Source organism: Drosophila sulfurigaster, chromosome 2R (assembly GCF_023558435.1).
Source record: "Drosophila sulfurigaster albostrigata strain 15112-1811.04 chromosome 2R, ASM2355843v2, whole genome shotgun sequence".
NCBI lineage: Eukaryota > Metazoa > Arthropoda > Insecta > Diptera > Drosophilidae > Drosophila > Drosophila sulfurigaster.
The window spans coordinates 28,174,052-28,195,037 of NC_084882.1; the positions used below are offsets into that span (position 1 = coordinate 28,174,052).

A 20,986-nucleotide genomic window follows, 5' to 3' on the forward strand; every position below is an offset into this window, starting at 1 on the left:
TCATTTTCATTTGATTTGAAATTATAAAATCACTTTAATCAGCTAACAAATCTCTGTTTGATATTTATCACAATAAACTTTAATTATCATCTAATACTTTTGTTTTAGTTATAGTCCTTAAAAGGCAAAGAGATCTCATGATCGCGCTCCAGAGCGCAAGGTCTAACATCTTGCTGTCCCTTCAAGCGTATCCAGACATTGGCAACTGTTTTAGTAAAGAATATATATTTATTATGTTTAAAATATATTTCTCTGTTGCTACTCACTCCACTTGCTGCCTTGCAGCACTGGACAACCGGCGTGTTTGGTGCGATAATCCAGAGCGCCGCTGCGATGCAGATTGTACCAGAAGAGCAAGCTGCCACGCTCCGGGGTAACCAGCAGTGGCAGAAACGGAAAAGCAGTGCCGCCTCCAGCCTCCACATCTGAGAGCTATAAAGAATAAAATGTTAAGATATTGAATTCGATTTTCCAGTTGTCTGACTCACATAGAAGATGCCCGTGGCCACTCGATTGGTGTCATCCACATCCTGAGCGTAATCATGTGTGGCATCAAAGCTGTCCATATGCGGCTCGTAGTGACCGCCTATGCCATAGTTGGCTATTTGCAGATGCTCAGCCGAGTTCATATTCAAGCCAGTTATGCTGGCCATGTGTCGCCTCAATCGCTGCATTGCTGCATGTTTCTCATAAGGAAAACTTGTGCCTTTGCTGGTTCGAAACTTGGCTGAAGTTGGATCATTGCCACCTAAGCTATAAACCTGTGAACGCTGCAGCTTGGGACGCGCCACTTGCTGCAAATCAATGGTGTCTTGAAGTCCAATGACATCGTGCACTTGTATCACATAAGGATCGAGATGCAGTTCCTCCAGCTTGTAAGGTTGATAGCTCATTTCACCAGCTATGCCGCTGTGCAGACGACAGCGTAAATCTCTTTGAGCAGCCGGTGTTGGCAGCAACTCCTCGCGACACACCTGCTGATAGAGCTCAAACTCTTTGCTGGCATGATAGTCACCGGGACGACGTATCACCTCGTGCATCAGACCACGCTTGACGCCATCTGTAATCAGCTGCTCGAGCTGATGACGCGTCTCCAGCAGATGCAATCGCTCTTCCGGCTGAATGCTGAGCACATGATTGATCAAATTGAGCGCATTCTGATAGTCACCCATTGCCTGATGATAGCTGACGACAGCCTCCATGAAATCGAGCGATGCCGCCTCATCGGCATAGTGTTGCTGAGCCAGCAGTTGCATCGATTGTTGCAACCAAGGCACCGTGCTGTTGTAGTCACGCAACTCGTACAGATGCTGGCCGAGCACAAAGCAATCCTGCCAGGACATTGCAGCGCTGCAAGCGATGAGCTGTCATTGTAGTTTGATTTGTGATTGCCACATGACGCACGCCCACTCACCCGTATTTGACACCATTCAGCATGCCACTCGCCAGTTCGCTCACATCCAGCTGATAGGTTTGCTGCAGTCGCGTCAAAGCCAACGCAGTGCCCACAAAATCCTCCTTGGTGGGATAGCTCAAGTTCTCGCGGTGACCGGCAATCACCTCGAGGTAATCTATTGTGCAAAAGGTCGCCAGATAATGGACGAAACCGAAAGTGGGTTAGTCAGACAACTTGAGAGTGAAAGTCTTTGAGATACTAACTTATGCGACTCGCCTCGCTCTCCACGCTGCTCTCGAAGGTCTCCCAATCGCTGTGCAGTCGCTTTATCAGCCGAAACGCATTCACCGGATTGTTGAGGTAGCTCTCGATGCTATCGGAGGCGCTCAAATGTTCCGCTTTAATGGCATCAATTTCACTGCAAAAGAACATTGATGGAATTCCATGCCGGATTTACGATATTACACATTAATCAGACTTTAAATTGTTTCATACTCTCGCACTCGTATTTGTTTTCAATTTGCATAAACCCACCGAAAAAAAAAAATAAACACAAATTTACATAATTCATCTATCAGTCATGTGTCGTTGTGTTTTTGTTTTTTGGGGACCAAGTTCAGGTGTTGCCTTTTCACCTGGCAACACATTTGCAAACACTTTAATACTTTGTCATAGTTAAATTAATTAGAAGTTTATAAACAAAAAAAACATAGCATAGAAGCTTCTGCTTTGGGTTAGCGAAGATCAAATACTCTAGTGGCTATAAAATGGATCTGAACTTTAGAAAACACTATTAAAAATTTTGAATAGACGTGCTGAATTCAACTGGTTAAAAAATTAGTCATACTTTGATTAAAGTTTGACTTCTATTGTGTTTTAAATATTCTGAGAAGCATTTCTATTTGCATTGCATAATCAAAACAATTAATGGAACAAGTTTAATTAGAAATGTGAAACTGATATAAATAAGATAACATATAACATCAATTTGATGCTATCGAAAAATCTCTTTTGTTTTACTATAACTGATGCACTCAGTGAACGTCTTCTGCCAGATAGTTATGAATGGCTTTAAGTAATTAATGATTTTATATTTTATACGCTTCTTTTTTTTTTTTGGCAAAATAACATTTATCGACCATTTAAATAGCGCCATAACTTTAAACGGCAAAAAGACGCCGCGCGACATCATCTGCGATTTTTATCGATATTGTCCATTAAGTGGTAGCACTCGTTTGTTCTAATCGCCCCACAGTCATAAATAACAATCTTGCGGTCAATAAGATATTTCTCAATAGATGCATACACACACATATAAGAAAGAAAGAAATTGTTATAGCAAATCAACAACTATACAATTTGCTATACTTTGAATGATGTAAACAGTTGCGAATTGTATTGCGAAATAAAATCAAGAATGTGCAAATAATATATTAACGTTTGCGAATGTTTCTTAATAATTTGTTAACGGTGCTTCTCATTTTGAAGCCGGTTTTTTGTAGGTTCTACGTGCGACAGTCGAATAAACAAAAGTATAAAAGTGAAATATGAAATTTCAGCATTTCAGCTTTAAAATGCGATATTAATACAAAAATCTGGCAAGTCGTTGACACTTTTAACTGAATAATCGCATAAACATGCAGCAATTATCTATATAAAAACGACAATCGAGAGCGATAGATATTTTAATATAAACATCAAAAAAGAAGTTTGCCGAAGATATGTCAAACAAAAGACAACGAAAAGAAATTAGCAGCTCATAAAATGTGACAAAATGCATAATTAGTTGCTGCACATTATGAAAACTATTAGCATGGTTGTAAATAAAGAACAGATCAAGATTATCATAAATAACTAAATAAACAATTTAATGCGCGTGTTTTTGCACTTTTACTCTTAGGCGAGACACTTCTCCAGATGTCATAATGTAAACCGGTTAGATGGGAATGCGAAAATAAAATGTAATTAAATGAAAAAAAAATGCTTAAAGCGGCCGTTCATTTTAGTCATTTTAGTCACATACAAAAAACCAACCCAAATCCAGCAAATAAAGCTACTTTTTAGCATCCGAAGCACAAAGCTGAGAGGCCGTTCATAAGTCGATAAGTCGACGATCAACCATTTGTTTTGACCGAAAGACTAAAGAAGCTGCCTCATATGCGTTGGCCGCCTGCCTACCTCATTATTAATACCAACGACTGTGGGCGTTAGTTGCTTATTAATTTTGAAATATTCATAAGGTCATGCAGATGACAAGATAACAAGATAAGCAGTGGAAATTATAAACAGAAATGCCTAAACAAAGTAAAAACTGATTGATCTCATTTAAATCAATTTAATTTGCTAATCGAAGCAGTTAGCATTTTTTGACCATAGAACTCAGCTAAGACTTTAAGGCAGAAAGCAAAGCAACGACTTATTAAACTCATTTAAATCAATTTATTTTGCAAATCAAAGCAGCTAGCATTTTTTTACCAGAAAACTCAGTTGATACTTTCAGGCAGAAATGTTGGAACAAAGCAACGACTTTTTGATCTCATTTAAATCAATTTAGTTTGCAAGTCAAAGCAGCTAGCATTTTGTTGGCCAGTGAACTCAGCTGAGACTTTCATTTTTTCAGCCTGTTTTTTTGTATTCTTGGCATCATTAGCTTAATTCTCACCTCTGCAGTAACTCCGCATGTTCTTTGATCTCGTTTACATAATTCTGTAGCTCCGATAACAGGATCATCTCAGTGCGCAGCAGTTGCTCCAAGCTGCTTGTCGAGCTGAAAAACTCCGCACTGGAGATGGCCAAGTGCAAAGTAATTAGCAGAGTTGTCAGCAATTTCATTACGACAAATCCCAGGCGAGATTAAACACATATAAAAAAGCAAAAATAATTAATTCTAAAACAACTTAAAGATGTCTACGCGGCGCGACGATTCGTTAGAAACTGCTCGTTGTTCAGATCTCAGCGGATCTTGAGACTCGAAAAAGCTTCGACTTTGGATAAGCGTTGAGCTTTGGCAGCGGGTGTCGTTTAGGCCGGCATTTTCGGATCGTGGTCAAAGAACTGCCCTCCAGGCTTAAATGGTCCACGAGAAAGCAACAGGCACAAGTTGACTACGCTTGATTTTCAGGTTAATGACCGCGAAGATCTCACGCAATTACTTTGCATAGAAGCTGACATAATTTGTTGACTTAAGCAAGTATCTTGAAAGTGTCTTGGCCAAGTCAACAACAATTTACCATAACTTTTTCTCTTTAATTACTTTCACTGATACTTCGCAGTCGCTTTGCGCTTCTCTTAGCTCTTAGCACATCTCACTAACATGCAAATGAACCGCTAAAACTTTGCCCGTGAACTTGTTTATTCAAATTGCCGGCAAATCTCAGCGCAAGGCGTCGCAACTCATTTGTATCTTCATCTCTTCATCTCGCGGTTTGTTTTGAGTCAAGTTCAACAGCGAAATAAAAAAACACTCAAACTGAGCTTTTGACTTGAGTCGAGCTGTTAACCCTCTAAATGTTTGGCTGGCAAATAAAGACTATACTCAATTTGCTCTAAAATAAAATTAATATATATTTATGTACATTTATTTTATAATCTGATAGTCTTCCGAAATCTCATTATCACGATAAACGTCACAGGGCCGCGCAAATGTCTGTGTCGCCGAGTGGATCCATACGTTGCCAACTGTAAGTATTAAGTTTATGAAATATTACGAAAAATTGCTTAAAAGAAATGTAATAAAATAAAGAACTACTAGAAAAAAATTATAAAAGTAAAAAAGCTAAAGTTGAGTGTGCCCGTCTGTGAGATATCCGCTAACCATATTACGGTACTATTCTTAAAATATACCAAATTAATATACCGCAAATATAATAAAATATATCATGAAGTATATTTGGTATATTGACATAGTACTACATTTAAAATATACCATATTAATACTATTCTTAAAGTATACCAAATTATTATACCGCAAATATAATAAAATATACCACGATATACCATAAATATCATATACCATATTTGGTATATAACATAGACATAGTTCTACATTTAAAATATATCATAGACTACAAAATATACCATATATACCAAAGCATCTAAAACCCGTAATAAATTACGCATGTTATTTGATTTTGATCGATTTAAGAAGGCGGAAGTGGGCATGGAAAAACTATGAAACAAGCTGAATCGAATATAAAAATTCAAGCTCTATTTATCTCTACTTATAGTCTTTGAGATTTAGGTTTTCATATGGACAGATGGACTTGGCTATATCGTTTCGGCTTTTCTGATTAAGAATTCTATATATAGATATGTATATATTTTATACCTATTGCATACTTTTCCTGTAGACACAAAGTTATAAAAATTAATCACAAAAACAATTATTAAAATCATATTTTAGAATCAATAAATAAAATGGAAATTATATAATTAATAACGTCATTTGTAATTTATAGATTTTGCATTTAACTATATTAATTTTAATGATAATAATTTATTAGAATAATGTTAGACCAATTACATATTATAGTATATACAATTGCATATTATGTATAAAATAAACTTTATTAAATTTAATATATGTGCAAATGATTAAGTATTTTATGCCACCACTACAATGACTATACAATTAACTGCAATGAGGAACGTAACAATTTTATTATATTATAATTTATGAAATTGTTATAGATGAGCAATTATTAAACATGTATTTTTTCTAATGCAGCATGAAACTTCTATTCAAATGTAATTTTTGCAAGTATGAATAAGCTATGATTAGTTGTGTTTTATATGAGTATAGAGCATAAATTATAAAACCGCAAGGACCCACTTCAAATTTCCCTTGACAAACGCTCAACAATTAAATGAAAAATGTGAGCTTAAACACGCTTGGCATAGCAAATGAGTTGCATAATTGCAGACAATTTAAAAAGCTTCCATACTCCATTCCCTCGCTTTGCTCGCTATTTGTTTTTGTTATTAGTGTTTTACTCACTCCACTTGCTGCCCTTTAGCACCGGACAACCCGCGTGCTTTGTGCGAAAGTCCATGTCGAGGGAGCGATGCAGATTGTACCAAAACAATATGTTGCCTAGCTGCGGTCGCACTGCAAAGTTGAGAAAGGGAAACGCGGTGGCGCCACCCTGCTCCACATCCGATAGCTGCAAGAAGTGCATTTATTACTTGTATGCATAAGGTAGTTGTGTGTGTGTGCGTGTGTGAGATGTCAACTCACATAAAATATGGCAGTGGCAATGCGATTCCCCTCCTCGGCCGGATAGTGGCGAGTATCGCGAAAGAAGTCCCAATGCGGCTCATAGTGACCGCCCACACCGTAGTTGGCCACCTGCAACTGCTCACAGTAGGTCATATCGAGGCCGGTGGCATCGTGGAGATCACGCAACATACGCCCCATTGTCGGGTGCGTGTTGTAGGCGAGCCAGGCATTTTTGCTGACGCGAAAGGCGGACTTCATGCGATGCGAACTGCCGCGCATTTGGTTCACTGTGGAACGCTTCATATGCGGCACAGCCATTTGTCGCAACTCGGCGATTTTCTGTGTGCTCAACATGTCATGAAAGGTCACCACCAGCGGATCCAAGTGGTGTTCCTCCAGCTTGAGCGGTGCCAGCACTCGATATGCATGATGGCCGTGTGTATACCGACAACGCAACGGACGCTGCTGGGCGGGGGAGGCGATGACCTCACCACGGCAAACCTTTTCATATTGCTCGAATTCCTGTGTGAGCTGCGAGTGTGTGTGTGAGTGTGTGCGAAGAGGGAGGAGTGTGAGTCTAAATTTAGCTACTAGAAAGATGAATCGAATCGCTCGAAACTCACTTTGTAAGCATCCGTTTGTTGTAGTTGTGCAGCCGCATCCTCATCCGACTCATCGCCCTGATTTGATGACGGCTTGGCGGCCTTGTCCCCCCAGGTGCCAATTCCGTATGCGCGATGGATCGAGCTCAAGCACGCGCTGGCTCAGCTCGTATGCCGTGTCAAAGTCGCCTAAAAAATCGCTTTGGTAAATATGTTTGTGTGCATGAAGTTCGCCTTGATTACTTGACTGTATCCGTTGCTTACCCATTTGGAATAAACTCTTTGCCACCGTCTCCATGCTGTTCACTATCGCCGGCTCAGCGGCTGAGCTCTGCTGGCCGGGCTGATGGCGTCGCAGGCGTTCCATGGACTCGCGCAGCCACACTTTCGTGTTGTTGTAGTCCTCCATTTCAAAGAGTTGTTGACCCAGCACAAAGCAATCCTGCCAGCTCATGTCCGTGCTAAAAATAAAGGCAGCCAGGCAGCACACCAAAAAACGAAATGAATATGATTTCGGGGGGGTTTTACTCGGGGCATATCAACACGATAGTGTTAGAATGTTGAAGATACAGGGGTGGATTCTAATCAAATGGGGAGTTAAGTCTGAACTAATAATAAAATATCTACAATACAATATCTGCTAATGATGATTTAAGAATAATGTAAGAAAAGTGTGTAAAGTTCATAAATCATTTCAACTTCATCATATAAATCATAAATTTTGTGTTGAAGACCATTTTTTCTAGTGCTCTAGCCTATATAATATATTTAGCTAAATAAGTAAACCATAAAGATTACTTCTGATGCAATAATTCTATGCTAGTTGTCATATTGTGAGTCCACATATACTCTAGCTGCACTTTGAACATCAAAATTAACTTCAAATGTATAAATCATAATTACTGAATGACTATGACATAAATAATGTACATTTAAATATAAAATTGTCGCCTACAAAAACTCAGTTTGATAAGTTAATTGAATAAAATCGAAAACAGTAAATTCAAATGACAACTTCATTGACTTATTATCAGCTTCCACATAATTCCTGAATTAATAAGAAACTAATATACATTTTAATCCTCAACATTTAAACCTAAACATTTTAAACCTCAACTTAAATCGCATATAACTTAAATACGGAAATTCAAATTACAACTTCATTGATTCCACCCTCAAGCTCGCAATCCGCTCCTGAATTTACCGCCAAAGTGTAGATAATCTATGTGTATAGTGTTCCATATTAAGACTGCTATATTTAAATGTTAAATCGATACCAAACTATACTTAAATTACTCTTACATATTAAATGCAAAACCCTCGAACAACATTCAATCTCTCAACCCATTGCTCAATCCTCAAATTAGCGTAAACCGCTCCTGGCATTGTGGTAGTAAGTGTGAGTTAGCATATGCATATGTAGTACTCAATGTATTTCAAGCCTGACTGGTTATTGCTTATTTGGGGTAGGCCCGCGCCCCCTTCTCACCCGTATTTGATGCCATTCAGTATGCCGGCAGCCACTTGGGCCACGTCCAATTTATAGGTGCTCTGCAGGCGAACCAATGCCAATGCGGCGCCATCGACATCCTCTTGACTGGGGAAATTCAACTCGTAGTGCTGTTGTGTGATATTGAAATCTAAGAGAATAAATACACAAGAAAAATAGGAGGGAAATGCAAAATCAAATTAAGTTTCACAACATCATACTACTAAAGTTTTGATGAGTCTCTCTTGGGTAAAAAAAAAAATGGAATAGATAGTTACGGATTTGGCTGCTCATTTGTTGGGCGCGGCTCTCGAGTTGTGACCAGTCGTTGTGCAGTCGCTTCATCAATCGATAGATATTAATTGGATTGGTTAGATAGTTCTCGGTGCCTCTTGCAGCCAATGCATGTTCCACCTCGATAGCGGCGAGCTCTCTGCGTGGATCAGGTTATTAGGATTTGGTTGATTTGGATTTGTTGGAGACGAGTTTAGAACTTCTAATCATAAATCGGTCGCTACCAGTTTCTGAGTCTCTGGGCTTTTGTGTGACGCTCGATCGTCATACACAACGATAATAATAATACCTCTGTTCATAAGAAATCCCAAGCGTTTAGATAGCGCACACAGCGTATTTAATTAATTCTAATTTATTTCTGATTCAAATACATAAAACTTTTTTTACGATTCAAACACAACACAGCAGAAAATGCAAAACGAAAGCGAAATGCTAAATGTTAAACTACAAGACTCTTGGCCCATTGTTGTTTATGTTATTATTATTATTATTATTATGAAACCCGAGCTGAACCATAAACACACATAAAACCCCACAGAAAACAAAACAACAACCAGTTGATTACAGTTAAGAACTCTGAATATGATTTCCATAAATTGATTCAATTGTACTCACTTCTCCAACTGCTTCAATATCGTCCTCGTCTGTGCCAACTGCGCATTCAAGTCGCTCATCAATGTGTGCTCTGTGTGCAGCAATTGCTCGAGTCCTGTGATGCTAGAGAAATAATCCGATGCCTGGCCAAGATGGGATACGCTGGCCAATAGCATTACAGCCAGCAGCCTTACACCGCTTGCCCGCATCTTGAATTGAAATGTGGTGGGTGTGCGCGTGGCGTATACTTGATATAAACGTCGCACGTCGTATACTTAATTTACGCTTTTATTAAGGCTAAGACTATGATTAGCCTTATATTCTTAATTTTTTGGCGGCAACAACGATCTGCGGCTCAACGCGTCTCACAATCAACTGAATGGCGTTGATCGGGTTGCTCGGCGTCTGAGACATCCCGAAGCGTTGATATCGAACGGCGACGTCGAATAAAACCAGCGATGACAGACGTTTTGGCACAATCGATGCTGCGTGTTGGGTGCTGTGATCGGGCGACAGCTTAGACCGGGTGCTAACTACACCACACACACTATTTGCATAACCAATTGATGTTTGTCTATGGACATGTCTAACTCCCCATGTCGTTGTCGTTGTCGTTGTCTAGTTCAATGTGGATGTCTTTGTCTTTGTCTATGAACAAACTATTCGCATTATGAGCCACTCTAATGAAGAGCATACGAGTTTCGTGGCGATTAAGCATGTTTTATGGCTTTGCCAAAGCTGATTTAGTGATGCTTATCATGGGGAGCTCGTTTCGGCTTTGACCAGCCCCAAGTTCTACTTCTCTCTCACAGTCGTCCCCCAGCTCTCTCTCTTCGTTTGTCTGACTTGTGAGCTCTCTCAATCTCTTTTGTATAAATCGCTGCCTTATTCGATCGCTTATTAATTCCAGCTAATTAACCACGAGTCGTTTGATATTTAATAATGCAGTCGCACGTCGTTGTTTTTGGGGGCAGTGTTGGTAAACGCTGAGCCAGTTTATTATGCTGTTGATCTCTGATTGTCTGATTTTCTATTGAATATTCAGATTGGGTGTTTCGATGCTCTGATATAAATTTTAACGTTTTTATAAATTTGCGGAAGTTTCATAAATTGCCACCGCAACAATGGAAAGAAATGTCGCGAAAAAATTAGAAAAACATTTTTTCGAAAATTTAAATAAAATATTGCGAGCAAATAAAATACAATAAGTTACGCAGTTAAGTTAGTTAATGTTATTGGCATAATAAATATATAATATATTTAAAAATCTATAATTAATGAGACGTGATAGGCAAATTAAGTGGAAATGTGATTAAGATAATAAATATGTGCACATTATGCTTTAAGTAAAGAAAAGTGATAAGCAATAAACATGGAAATAAGTTTAAATAATATTTTTCAGAACTCCTTTTCCTTTCAAATTCCAGGGTATTAACATGTCAACCATGACAACACACAACAGATTTTTGCTCTATTTAAGATCATTTACCAAAATAGAACTGCCCATCAATCTTGCATCTAAATGACAGGGTATTCATTTGATAAGTTTGTGGTTTTATTGCGTTAATTAACGAGCAAGTAAAATTCAATCTAGCAGCTATTGTATTTTTAATGTTTAATCCGTCATTTGATTTACTGTTTCGCCCAACATTCAAATTGTCACATTCGCATCGCTTTTATGGCCCAATATTTATTTAAACTATTTCCTGTTGCTGCCATCGAGAAAACGAACAGCAAACATAGCCTGAGAACCTGACTCGACAGAGTCGCTCGGTATTATGCTAATTGTTGCTCGCTTTGATGCATAAATATTGAAATTTGTTTGCTCTTTAATTACGCAAGGGAACTGCACAAAAACACAAACAATGAACACGCCCATTTTAAGCAATGGGCATTTAATGACAGATGAAAGTCCAAGAATTGCGAAATGAAACTCAATGAAATGTCAACATTGCAGTACTTTTTATTTCGTTGTTCTTGTTGTTTATTTTCATGGCGGCAATTAGCGAAAGATTAAAAGGCAAAATGGGTTTCAGTCGTTGTCCGAATTCAATTCAGTTCAGTTCGGTCCACAGTGCTGCGAAAAAAAAACAGAGAGGCAAATTCGGTTGAAGTTGATGAGAGTCAGAAGTTCGTATTTCACTTACACAACTGTGAGCCCAGCAGCACGGGACAGACAAGCTGGCGACTGCGGTAATCCAGTCTTGAATGTGACTCGCTAATGCTACGAGTGCGCCAGTGGAGCAACGAACCCCGTGGGACATTCACGCCGAGTTCTAACTGTGGAAACACCAACGCACCGCCCAACTTTGGCTCGTGTAGCTGGTACAAAGAGGTGGGACGATAATAGGCAATTAGTGACATATTAACTAATCATTTCATTAAAATGACGACTCACTTGGAGCATTGCGCGTGCCACATGCTGCACATGCTCAGCCTCTGCCACCTCTGTGGCCGTCACGTGCTCGTGACTGTGACGACGTGCCTGCCACAATGGCAACGACAACGGCTCCTCTGGGTGTCCAACATTAGCCAGTTGATAATTGATGCCACGCAGCATTTTCTGTCCCAGTTTGCTCAGCTCCATTGGCGCAAAAGTGGCGGCGACTTTCGTGTGTTGCTCTGCTTTATCATCGAGTAGTGTAATCAATTTGTCTGCCTGACGGAAGCTGAGCACATTGTGATAGAGCGTGATGTGTGGATCCTCACTCAGCTGCTCCAAGCGTAGCATGCGGAGATGCGACACATCTTGGCGACACTCCAATAGACGACTTCCTGTTGTCACCTGCTGGCGGGTGGCCGAGCGGCAGAGCTCATCAATAAGCAGCTGCTCAACGGATTTCGAGAGCTTGACAACAACACAAACAAAAAAGAAAAAAAAACCATAAAAAGATCAACATAATAATACGATACTAATATCGAAATAGAAATAGATGCTTGTTAGCTAGTCTATAAAAATAAAATTATACAGTCAGAAAGCACGCAAACACACACTCGAAGGACTGGAAAAGTTCTCGAGCAGCAAAGTTATGCCGGAAGCACACGAATAGCAACATCAGCAGGTGAGTAGATGGCATGCATATGAATATACTATGTGTAACTCTTTAAAAGCGTTAAAGCTAAAGCAACTTGAACACCTTTCAAGTAGTCAATTTCATGCTCTCCTGGTATTTGCCTGTCGAGCACGCTTCGCTGCAGCTTTCTGACTACTTTCGCAATTTCTGTTACAAAACTACGCAATTTGCATAGTTTTATCCGCTTTACCTTTGCCTTGGACTTCGTTTGAGCTCCGCTTATGGCCCGTTCAATCTTGGCCTTGGCTTTCTGCACATTCTGATTCGTGGGACGCAGCAGCAGCAACTCTTTGGCCGTGGCCAGAGCACTCAGGAATTCGCCTGGGCAGCAAAACGCGAAATTTATACAAATCAGCGAAAAGTTTTCATTTCTCTGCATTTTTGTACGCACCTGCGCGGTAATCCATATTCACAGATGCCTCCAGTATTTGTACCCTGCCTCGGTCGTGTTCACTGATTGAACTGCCATGGGTTGCATTGCCCGCAGCAGCTGGCAGTTTTCCCAGCGCTGTTTCCACCCAATATTTGGCCACCGCATAGTCACCATTGCGATCCGACTTGCGGGCCATCTCCAGGCAATCGCTCCACGACATTGCCGAGCTTTAAAATATGCAACAGCATAAATATTTTGTATTCTTTTCACAAGGGTGCAGACTTCTTACCCCAGCTTCAGTCCATTGACTATGCCCAGCGAGAGTGTCGCAGGTTCCAGTTCGTAGACAGATTGTAGTCGCAATAAATTCAACAGTGCTGTCTCGTATTCCTCTTCGCTAGGCAGCGGCAATTCCATCTCATAGTCGGGCATATCTTGGCCCAATTCGAGGGTCGCATTCGCTTGCCTCTCGAGCTTGGGCCAAACGCTCTGGAAACGCTTCAGAATGGTAAGCACATTGAGTGGATTCCCAATGTATTCCTCCACTTGATCGCCCACCAGCTGATGGAGCTCTTCGATGGCGAGAGTTTCTTGTTTCAGTGCTAACAACTGCTGTTCGAGTCCATCGATATATTCGCGCAGCGCATCGATTAGCGAAGTCTCGGTGGCCACAAGTTCTCGCAAATGTTCCTCGTTGCCAGCGAGAACAACTCGCGACGATGCCACAACTAGGCAGAACAGCCAAAGAAATCTTATTGCTGGCGGCATTTGCATAAATCGAAAGAAAATGTTTGAGTTTTTTGTTGTTGCTGTTCTCGTTGACCGGGTCAATGGCTGACGTAGCTTGTTAGCTTTTTGTGTGTGTTTGACTGGCGTGTGGTTCTTGGGTTTGTGTTTTTTTATGTATTATTCATGGGCGACACAAACACAATGCTTAATTATGCCAAAGCCCAAGTTATACTTATGCTGTTGTGTTATTATATAAGCAAAGGCTGCTGACCAACCGGCTTCGCTGTTCTAGCCCAACTGAAACTACAAATCTTTTGCCTGATCATGCGAAAGGTGAAAAAGGCAAAAGTCTCGATCAGCATCTTTTGCTTGATTACTTTGTGGTTCTCTCTTTTTATTATGTCTTTCACACTCTTTTTCACCTGCAAACAAGTAAGAAAGCGATAATCGATTGTGCTCGACTGTGAGATACCCTCTACCCATCTAAATAATACCATATTCTAAAAATATATCAAATTAAAATACCGTCAAAAATACTGAAATGTACAAAAGACAATATTTGGTATAATGATATAGCACTACATTTAAAATATACTATTTAAGGTATGTTCTATATATGGTATATTTCGAATGTTGTAATATATTGATATACAAAATATGTCTTTAACACTCTTTTTCACTTGCAACCAAGTAAGAAAGCGAATGTGCTCGACTGTAAGATACCCTCTACTCATCTAAATAATACCAAATTCTTAAAACATACCAAAGTAACATACCAAAAAATACTAACATATACCGAAGTCAATATTTGGTATATGCCAAATATGCCTTTAACATACCAAATCAGCATACCACAAAAATACTAATATATACCGAATACAATATTTGGTATATAATACCACACGTATAATACCCTTCTACCCAAATGTTAACGGGTATAAAAAAGCTGGCACATTAACTGTTGCTTAAGCTTTTGCTATGAAAATTGTATAATTTTGTTGCCACCCACTTTTAAGTGCAACTTTAACTAATATTGCAACGTGAAACCGCATCCACGCATACCACTTTAATCATCGCCAGGTATTTCCATTAACCAACTTGCATAAGCGCGGTCATAAAACTCGAAAACTCATCTGGAAAAGCATGGAAATTGTTGCTGCACTTATTTCCCTTCATCGTAACTTCATGCTATCCAGCTGCTTCACCCACAAGCTCTTTGTAGTTTTTGTTTAACATTTACACAGCTGGGCTGCCCTTTGTTTTATTTTATTTTTTTGGGATATTTCTGGAATTGTAATTGGGTTAAACTTGTAGTACTTTTCATTTTGAGTGTGGTCTGCAGCATTTGTGTTATTTGCTTGACTTCAAATTGTTGGTTTTTGTGGCTGTAACCAAGACTTCAACAAACAATTCCAATTTTGTTATTTAAAGAACTAGAATTTGATTGAGTGTAAAATTAAAGAAAAGAAAATAATTGAATTTACTTTATTTTGAATTAAGTTTAATGCTAAAAAGAACTACAATTTTATTTATTATTTTAAATAAGGGTTAAACTTAATGCATTAAATTTTAAATTTAATGCAAATATGATAAAGGTGACAAGATGGTAGGCATTATTATTGATTCGTCTCTACGATAGGTGCAGTGAGGCGTCCTAGTAACAACTTATTCTCTATGTCAACTTTCGCCTTCAGCGCTTCTTCATGTTTCGGATCAGCCTTAAGTATCTCATTGTTCAGTATATTGGCTAACTTCAAGTTGCCAAGTTCCTGCAGGGTAGGTGCCAAATATTGGAGTATTTGAACATCCTTGATGCTGGCAAATGTAACTGGTTCGCGGGCGAGAAGAGAACGCGCCTCCATCAGCCATTCGACGGCAAAATCAGATAATTCTAGCTTATGACAACTGCGACCGATCGCATAACAATCACTTGCAGTCAATGTGATATTCTGATTATCCTCATTATTGGAGTAGAGCACATCGTTGGCCAGTTCTGCTGTTGGCAGATCATTTTGCCCTTGGTATTGTAAAATGTCGTTTGTCATTGCCTGCAAATCGTTCTCTGTGGGATGTTCAATCTCCATTTGTACCACCTCCTGAGCGACCTGCTTATGATGTTCGTCGACAGCTGATTCAGTAAAGATAACATCAATCACCTCCCGTTTCCAGTTGTTAACAAGGCGGCTAATTGTGGTAAAGGAATTAATTGGATTGCCGAAATACGCCTCCGGATCATCGAGATCATCGTGCACAACGTCCACGTAAGCTAGAAATCTTGAAAACATTCTAAATAACACATCATCATTCTAAAAGTTGGTACCTTACCTATTGATGTTTGCTCTTATTTTATCCACTTTGGCCATGTAAGCTTCCAACTGTTCCACAAACACTTTTTCCAATTCAAGCAATCTTTGAGGATCAGTCTCTTCTTCTTCGGCATTGATGTTGCCTATGACTAGACAAAGTGTGAAGAAAAACGCACTCAGATGAAACATTCTAACGCTGTTGCTTATCAAATTTCAACTGCCACTTTTTCCACGATGACAATTTGGGAACCGAAACATAACTACATCTTCAACTACTTCGACAAGTCAATATTTACACAGCTGTTTGAATTTCATATATACCCTGTATACTTTCAAATTGGGAGAAACTGTTGTCTAAGAATTATATTTTCTGAAATAAAAATTAGGCATTTAAGTGCTTCAGGTTTCGGAAAAAATCTACAGTGTTAGAAATACAGATACAAATTCAAATACATATTAGAATAATATTAATTTGAGTTCAATAATTTCAAATGTATTTTATTTTTCTTTATAAATACTGAACATTGCGCTTTATACCCTTTAAAATTATCATCTAAATACTATAGGTTTTTATCATTGAAATTGTTAGATCAAGTTACTCAAAAATTCGACAATGCTCCAATTGTTGAATCTTTAAAAACCCATAAAAAGTAATATACTAATTTGAGTCAAATTATTTCAAATATTTTTAATTCGTCTTAATAAAATTTGAACATCGTGCTTAGGAATATATTAATTTTTATTGTATTGATTTTTATTATATCAAGATAAACTGGAATCAGTTCAATTATGATTCAGTTAACATCGTAGCAATGTTTTTGCGATACTTATCCATTCAGGTTTCTTAGAAATGTTCTAATTAAAATACGTGTTAGATGCCGATTACTACTGAGAATTGTTTTCACATCCAGCCAGCTCTCGTTGTTTACTTTCTTCCAATCAATGATTGAATAAGATTTAGCTAATGTTATTCGCAGCTTGGCTAACGCGTGTGTTGTCTCTTATGCTCTTGAAGCCAGTTCTAGGTAAGAATCAGAACCTGTTCGGCACAATGAACCGCCGAGCTTTCTTTACACTCACGCAAACAGGTTTCTGCTTAATGAGTTAAAAAGCTAAGATTTGCCAAGACATATAGCGGAGTTCTTTGATATTACATAATGTGAACATGACCATAGATAAACCATCAATAGTTGGTCTGTTGGGGTCAAATTCAAATGGCGAATTCAGTTGACCGCGAGCTGTGATCGAGCATGTTACTCTGGACAGAAAAATGGAGTCTGACCGCAGTGCTGTTGCCATTGCTGTGGTGGAGCTGTGTAAATGGCGAATTCTATTCGTCAATACATGCCATGTCCAAGGTCTTTGGCTATGAGCAGAAACTGTTGCAGCACATGCAGAAATTCATAGCCGATAATGACAGTAAATTGGATTTTCTGAAAGCGTAAGTTCGGTGCCTGATGAACTAATGAACTTAGGCAACTCGACTCAACTCAATCTACAATCTGCTATCTGCAATCTGCATCGACAGGCGACTGGAGGAGTTCGAGCGTGAGCGTAACGAGGCGTTGCAATGGGGCGTGGCATACTTCGAGAGTCCGTTGAACAAATATTTGCTGAGCAAACGCCTGACGCTCGACTGGCAGCGCATTGCGAATCTGATGGCAGCGTCAACTGGCGAGAGTGGGTGCCAAATCCATTTATGTCCAAATTTCATTAAGTAAACGTTGCTCCCCTCTCTCTCTCTCTCTTTCTCTCTTTCCCCTCAAAGAATCACTCAGTCGACTGCATCAACTGCGGCAGAGAAAGCACATGCCAAACGAAGCTGAGCTCGAGGGCGCCATCGATGGTTTGCTGCGTTTACAGTCCATTTACAGGCTGCAAACGAAGCATGTGGCTGCTGGTATACTGGATGGCGTATCCTATGGGTGAGTGTTGCATTTTCTGCCCAGGCACAACTCACTTAACAGCACTTTCACCCCCCTCCCTCCCCATCCACAAAATAGCACTCAACTGAATGCCGAGCATTGCCTGGACATTGGACAACAGGCGTTGCGATTCGAGCATTTGCAGCTGGCACATGCCTGGCTAATGGAGGCCAACAATCGTCTGACCACCGCCGAAGATCATCATCAGCTGCAGCCACAGATTGCCGAGAAGCTGGCACAGGTTAAGGCCAGATTGTCGAATAACCAAGGTGTTAACGGCACAGTGGAGAAAATCGAAGAGCATTCAGTAAGTATTAATTTCACTAATCTCGAAGTTAAGAGTTTGGTTTATATATGAAACATTTGTTGTGTGATATTACATGAAATAGAAAAGATATTTTAATAAATATGCATAAAAAACTAGCAAAATTATCTTATAAAGTAATCACTTGTTGACTTATTCGTAATATTGTTTTTACCAGCTGAACTATCTTTTATAAACTTGAAGAGTCGCATTGAAAATGTTTTATTTTTGGTAGTTAAACTAAATTTCTGAAATATTTTTGAATATTATTGTTGATTTTACTAGTTAAAATATGATTTCAGATATTATCTAAAAGCATTCTTTAAGTGTTATTTCAATTCGTTAAAATAACTTTTTTCACTATTCAACTTCAGCCCGTGCCTGAGAATCTGACCGTACTTAGTGAATTCGATGCCTATCGCTACACCTGCAGTGGCCACATCAAACCCACTCCAAGTGATCAACGTGATCTACGCTGTGGCTACCTCACGGAGACGCATCCTTTTCTGTTGCTAGCTCCGCTTAAGGTCGAAGAACTGCGCACTGAACCGTTGCTGCTGCTCTACCACGAAGTGCTTTACCAGAGTGAGATTGATGTCATCACTAAACTAACGAGGAACAAAATTGAGCGTGCCACAGTCACGGGCCAAAACTCTTCGACCGTGTCCAATGTGCGCACCAGTCAATTCACATTTATTCCCAAGACCCGACATAAAGTTTTGCGAACCATTGATCAACGTGTGGAGGATATGACGGGGCTTAATCTGAGTAAGTTGAAGGGGAAATTTTACTGCTGAGATATGGAATTCAAATACTTTTTTTGCAGTGTTTGCGGAGGATCATCAGTTCTCGAACTATGGCGTAGGTGGGCACTATGCCCAGCATATGGATTGGTTCTATCCGAACGCAGTGAGTATATAGATAATAGTAACGATAACACGCTACCTATAGGGTAAAAGCGTATTACAACTTTGTACCTCCAGGAAGTATTTGTAGCCGGCAGCAGGAGTTTTATAATAGTATATTGATATACCAAATATAGTCTTCGGTATATTTTATTATCTTTTTCAGTACATTAATTATATCGATAATATTATATTGTTATACCATATATGGCCTACGGTATAATTTTATATTTTTTTAGTATACTAATTGGGTATATTTTAGGAATACAACGGCAGTGTTTTGCTTTTATTAAAGGTGGGCAGCGGGCATCTCATAGTAGAGACAATACGACTATAGCTTCCTTGCTAGTTTTTGAAAAAATTAAATTTATAGCTTTCTACAATTTGAATAGATAAATAATAGTTCAGAAAAATATTCTAGTTTTCTAAAAAAAAATAATACATCAATTAAAATATTTACATTTATTTCTTCAATTACTTACTGTTGAAGTCAGCTAGAAACAGTCTACAAAATAGGTAAATGCAAAATTTAACGAGAACTAACGATTCATGCTAAAGTTTGTTACAAAGAGAATATAATTAAGATAGTAGTATATAAAATCACATTCAGTAGAAATTAAATGTAAAATTCGTAGAAATAATGGATGTAAAGGAAATTTACGTAAGCCCAGCTAAGTAGAGAACTTGAAGTTCATGTTATTTTAATAATTGTTGTGATGTTCAGATTTAACATACCACAGTTTGATAATAAAATAACAATCTTATTGTATTATTTATTTATGTTATTTGTATTGTAATAACAAAAAACCATTCCTTATTGCAATGAGAAAAGCTAGAGCCTATACTTTTACCTACATCATTATTTAAGTAATAAAATATAAAATCATATTAATTTCCCTCACAGTTCGAAACAAATCAGGTGGCAAATCCTGAAATGGGCAATCGCATTGCCACCGTGCTTTTCTATGTGAGTGAAATGTTATCGAGCACATTTGTCAAACAAACTTATATGTTTAATTTAACTTGCAGCTCACCGATGTGGCACAAGGCGGTGGCACCGCATTTCCCATTATAAAGCAATTACTGAAGCCCGAGAAATATGCGGGTACGTGTTTCGCTCTGTTGGCGACCTGTTGTTAAAAGCTCTTTGCCACAAATGATAAAAAGTTGTGTTGTACTTTGCTCATTTTGCCATTTCAGCCGCATTTTGGTATAACCTGCACGCTTCGGGCGTGGGCGATACTCGTGTCCTGCATGGCGCCTGTCCCATTATCGCCGGCTCCAAGTGGGGTAAGTTGTCTGCTTCCCAAAACACCGTTAAACTAATCTAATCCAAATCAATTTGCTTTTAGTGCTAAACCGATGGATACGCGAAAATTATCAGTCGGATAAAAGACCCTGTGAATTGTGGGATGACTCTCAGATCTCGTTGAGTCAGCTCTTAGAACTTAGCAGACGAGCGAGTAAACAAATTTAAATAATGCATTTTATTTATTACTAAATAAATAGCAAATTTCATTCTCAGCTGTAACAAATAAACTTAAATTATAATTGAATAAAAACACATTTTCATTTTAATACGTGAAGCCTCTCAAGTTGAGCGAACTTCCTTTTAAATAGTTGACTTTATTGGTTTATGCCAGTTTTACATTCATAATCCATCTAAGTTTAAATTCAACATTTATATTTTTTGACTCGACTCGCCTTTGGCTTGCAGCTGCAAGTTTTTCTCTAAAATATCTTTCTGTATTTTGTCAGTTACAGATCTGTCTGTCTG

General features: G+C 38.8%; 5 protein-coding genes across 6 annotated transcripts; 1 reads left to right on the forward strand and 4 right to left on the reverse strand.

Moving 5' to 3' along the window:
• Positions 1–10: 10 nt before the first annotated feature.
• Positions 11–4,333, reverse strand: LOC133838750 (prolyl 4-hydroxylase subunit alpha-2). The gene is made up of 6 exons (XM_062269975.1): positions 4,059–4,333; positions 1,660–1,814; positions 1,415–1,571; positions 489–1,350; positions 267–432; positions 11–205 (listed from the first exon to the last, which is right to left on the reverse strand). Exons 1-6 carry the CDS (start codon positions 4,226–4,228, stop codon positions 105–107), a joined length of 1,611 nt encoding a protein of 536 aa, XP_062125959.1. The 5' UTR covers positions 4,229–4,333; the 3' UTR covers positions 11–104.
• A 298-nt stretch (positions 4,334–4,631) lies between these two features.
• Positions 4,632–9,977, reverse strand: LOC133838755 (prolyl 4-hydroxylase subunit alpha-1). 2 transcript variants are annotated; one of them, XM_062269982.1, is made up of 8 exons: positions 9,615–9,977; positions 8,984–9,138; positions 8,706–8,856; positions 7,481–7,677; positions 7,316–7,405; positions 6,633–7,201; positions 6,393–6,558; positions 4,632–5,074 (listed from the first exon to the last, which is right to left on the reverse strand). In XM_062269982.1, the coding sequence occupies exons 1-8, from the start codon at positions 9,800–9,802 to the stop codon at positions 4,974–4,976; spliced, it is 1,617 nt and encodes a 538-aa protein (XP_062125966.1). In that variant the 5' UTR covers positions 9,803–9,977; the 3' UTR covers positions 4,632–4,973. The 2 variants fall into 2 exon arrangements, with proteins under 2 accessions (XP_062125966.1, XP_062125965.1); XM_062269981.1 differs by lacking the exons at positions 4,632–5,074; positions 6,393–6,558 and having other exon boundaries at positions 7,009–7,145; positions 7,238–7,405; positions 9,615–9,975.
• A 1,033-nt stretch (positions 9,978–11,010) lies between these two features.
• On the reverse strand, positions 11,011–14,150 carry LOC133838752 (prolyl 4-hydroxylase subunit alpha-2). Its single transcript, XM_062269977.1, has 6 exons — positions 13,330–14,150; positions 13,059–13,267; positions 12,858–12,988; positions 11,992–12,441; positions 11,741–11,915; positions 11,011–11,670 (listed from the first exon to the last, which is right to left on the reverse strand). Exons 1-6 carry the CDS (start codon positions 13,812–13,814, stop codon positions 11,648–11,650), a joined length of 1,473 nt encoding a protein of 490 aa, XP_062125961.1. The 5' UTR covers positions 13,815–14,150; the 3' UTR covers positions 11,011–11,647.
• A 1,167-nt stretch (positions 14,151–15,317) lies between these two features.
• Positions 15,318–16,413, reverse strand: LOC133838754 (prolyl 4-hydroxylase subunit alpha-1-like). Its single transcript, XM_062269980.1, has 2 exons — positions 16,095–16,413; positions 15,318–16,043 (listed from the first exon to the last, which is right to left on the reverse strand). Exons 1-2 carry the CDS (start codon positions 16,262–16,264, stop codon positions 15,386–15,388), a joined length of 828 nt encoding a protein of 275 aa, XP_062125964.1. The 5' UTR covers positions 16,265–16,413; the 3' UTR covers positions 15,318–15,385.
• A 694-nt stretch (positions 16,414–17,107) lies between these two features.
• On the forward strand, positions 17,108–20,754 carry LOC133837089 (prolyl 4-hydroxylase subunit alpha-2-like). The gene is made up of 10 exons (XM_062267746.1): positions 17,108–17,516; positions 17,604–17,755; positions 17,844–18,000; positions 18,079–18,307; positions 18,679–19,072; positions 19,131–19,213; positions 20,114–20,176; positions 20,239–20,314; positions 20,410–20,499; positions 20,562–20,754. Exons 1-10 carry the CDS (start codon positions 17,326–17,328, stop codon positions 20,684–20,686), a joined length of 1,560 nt encoding a protein of 519 aa, XP_062123730.1. The 5' UTR covers positions 17,108–17,325; the 3' UTR covers positions 20,687–20,754.
• Positions 20,755–20,986: the final 232 nt, after the last annotated feature.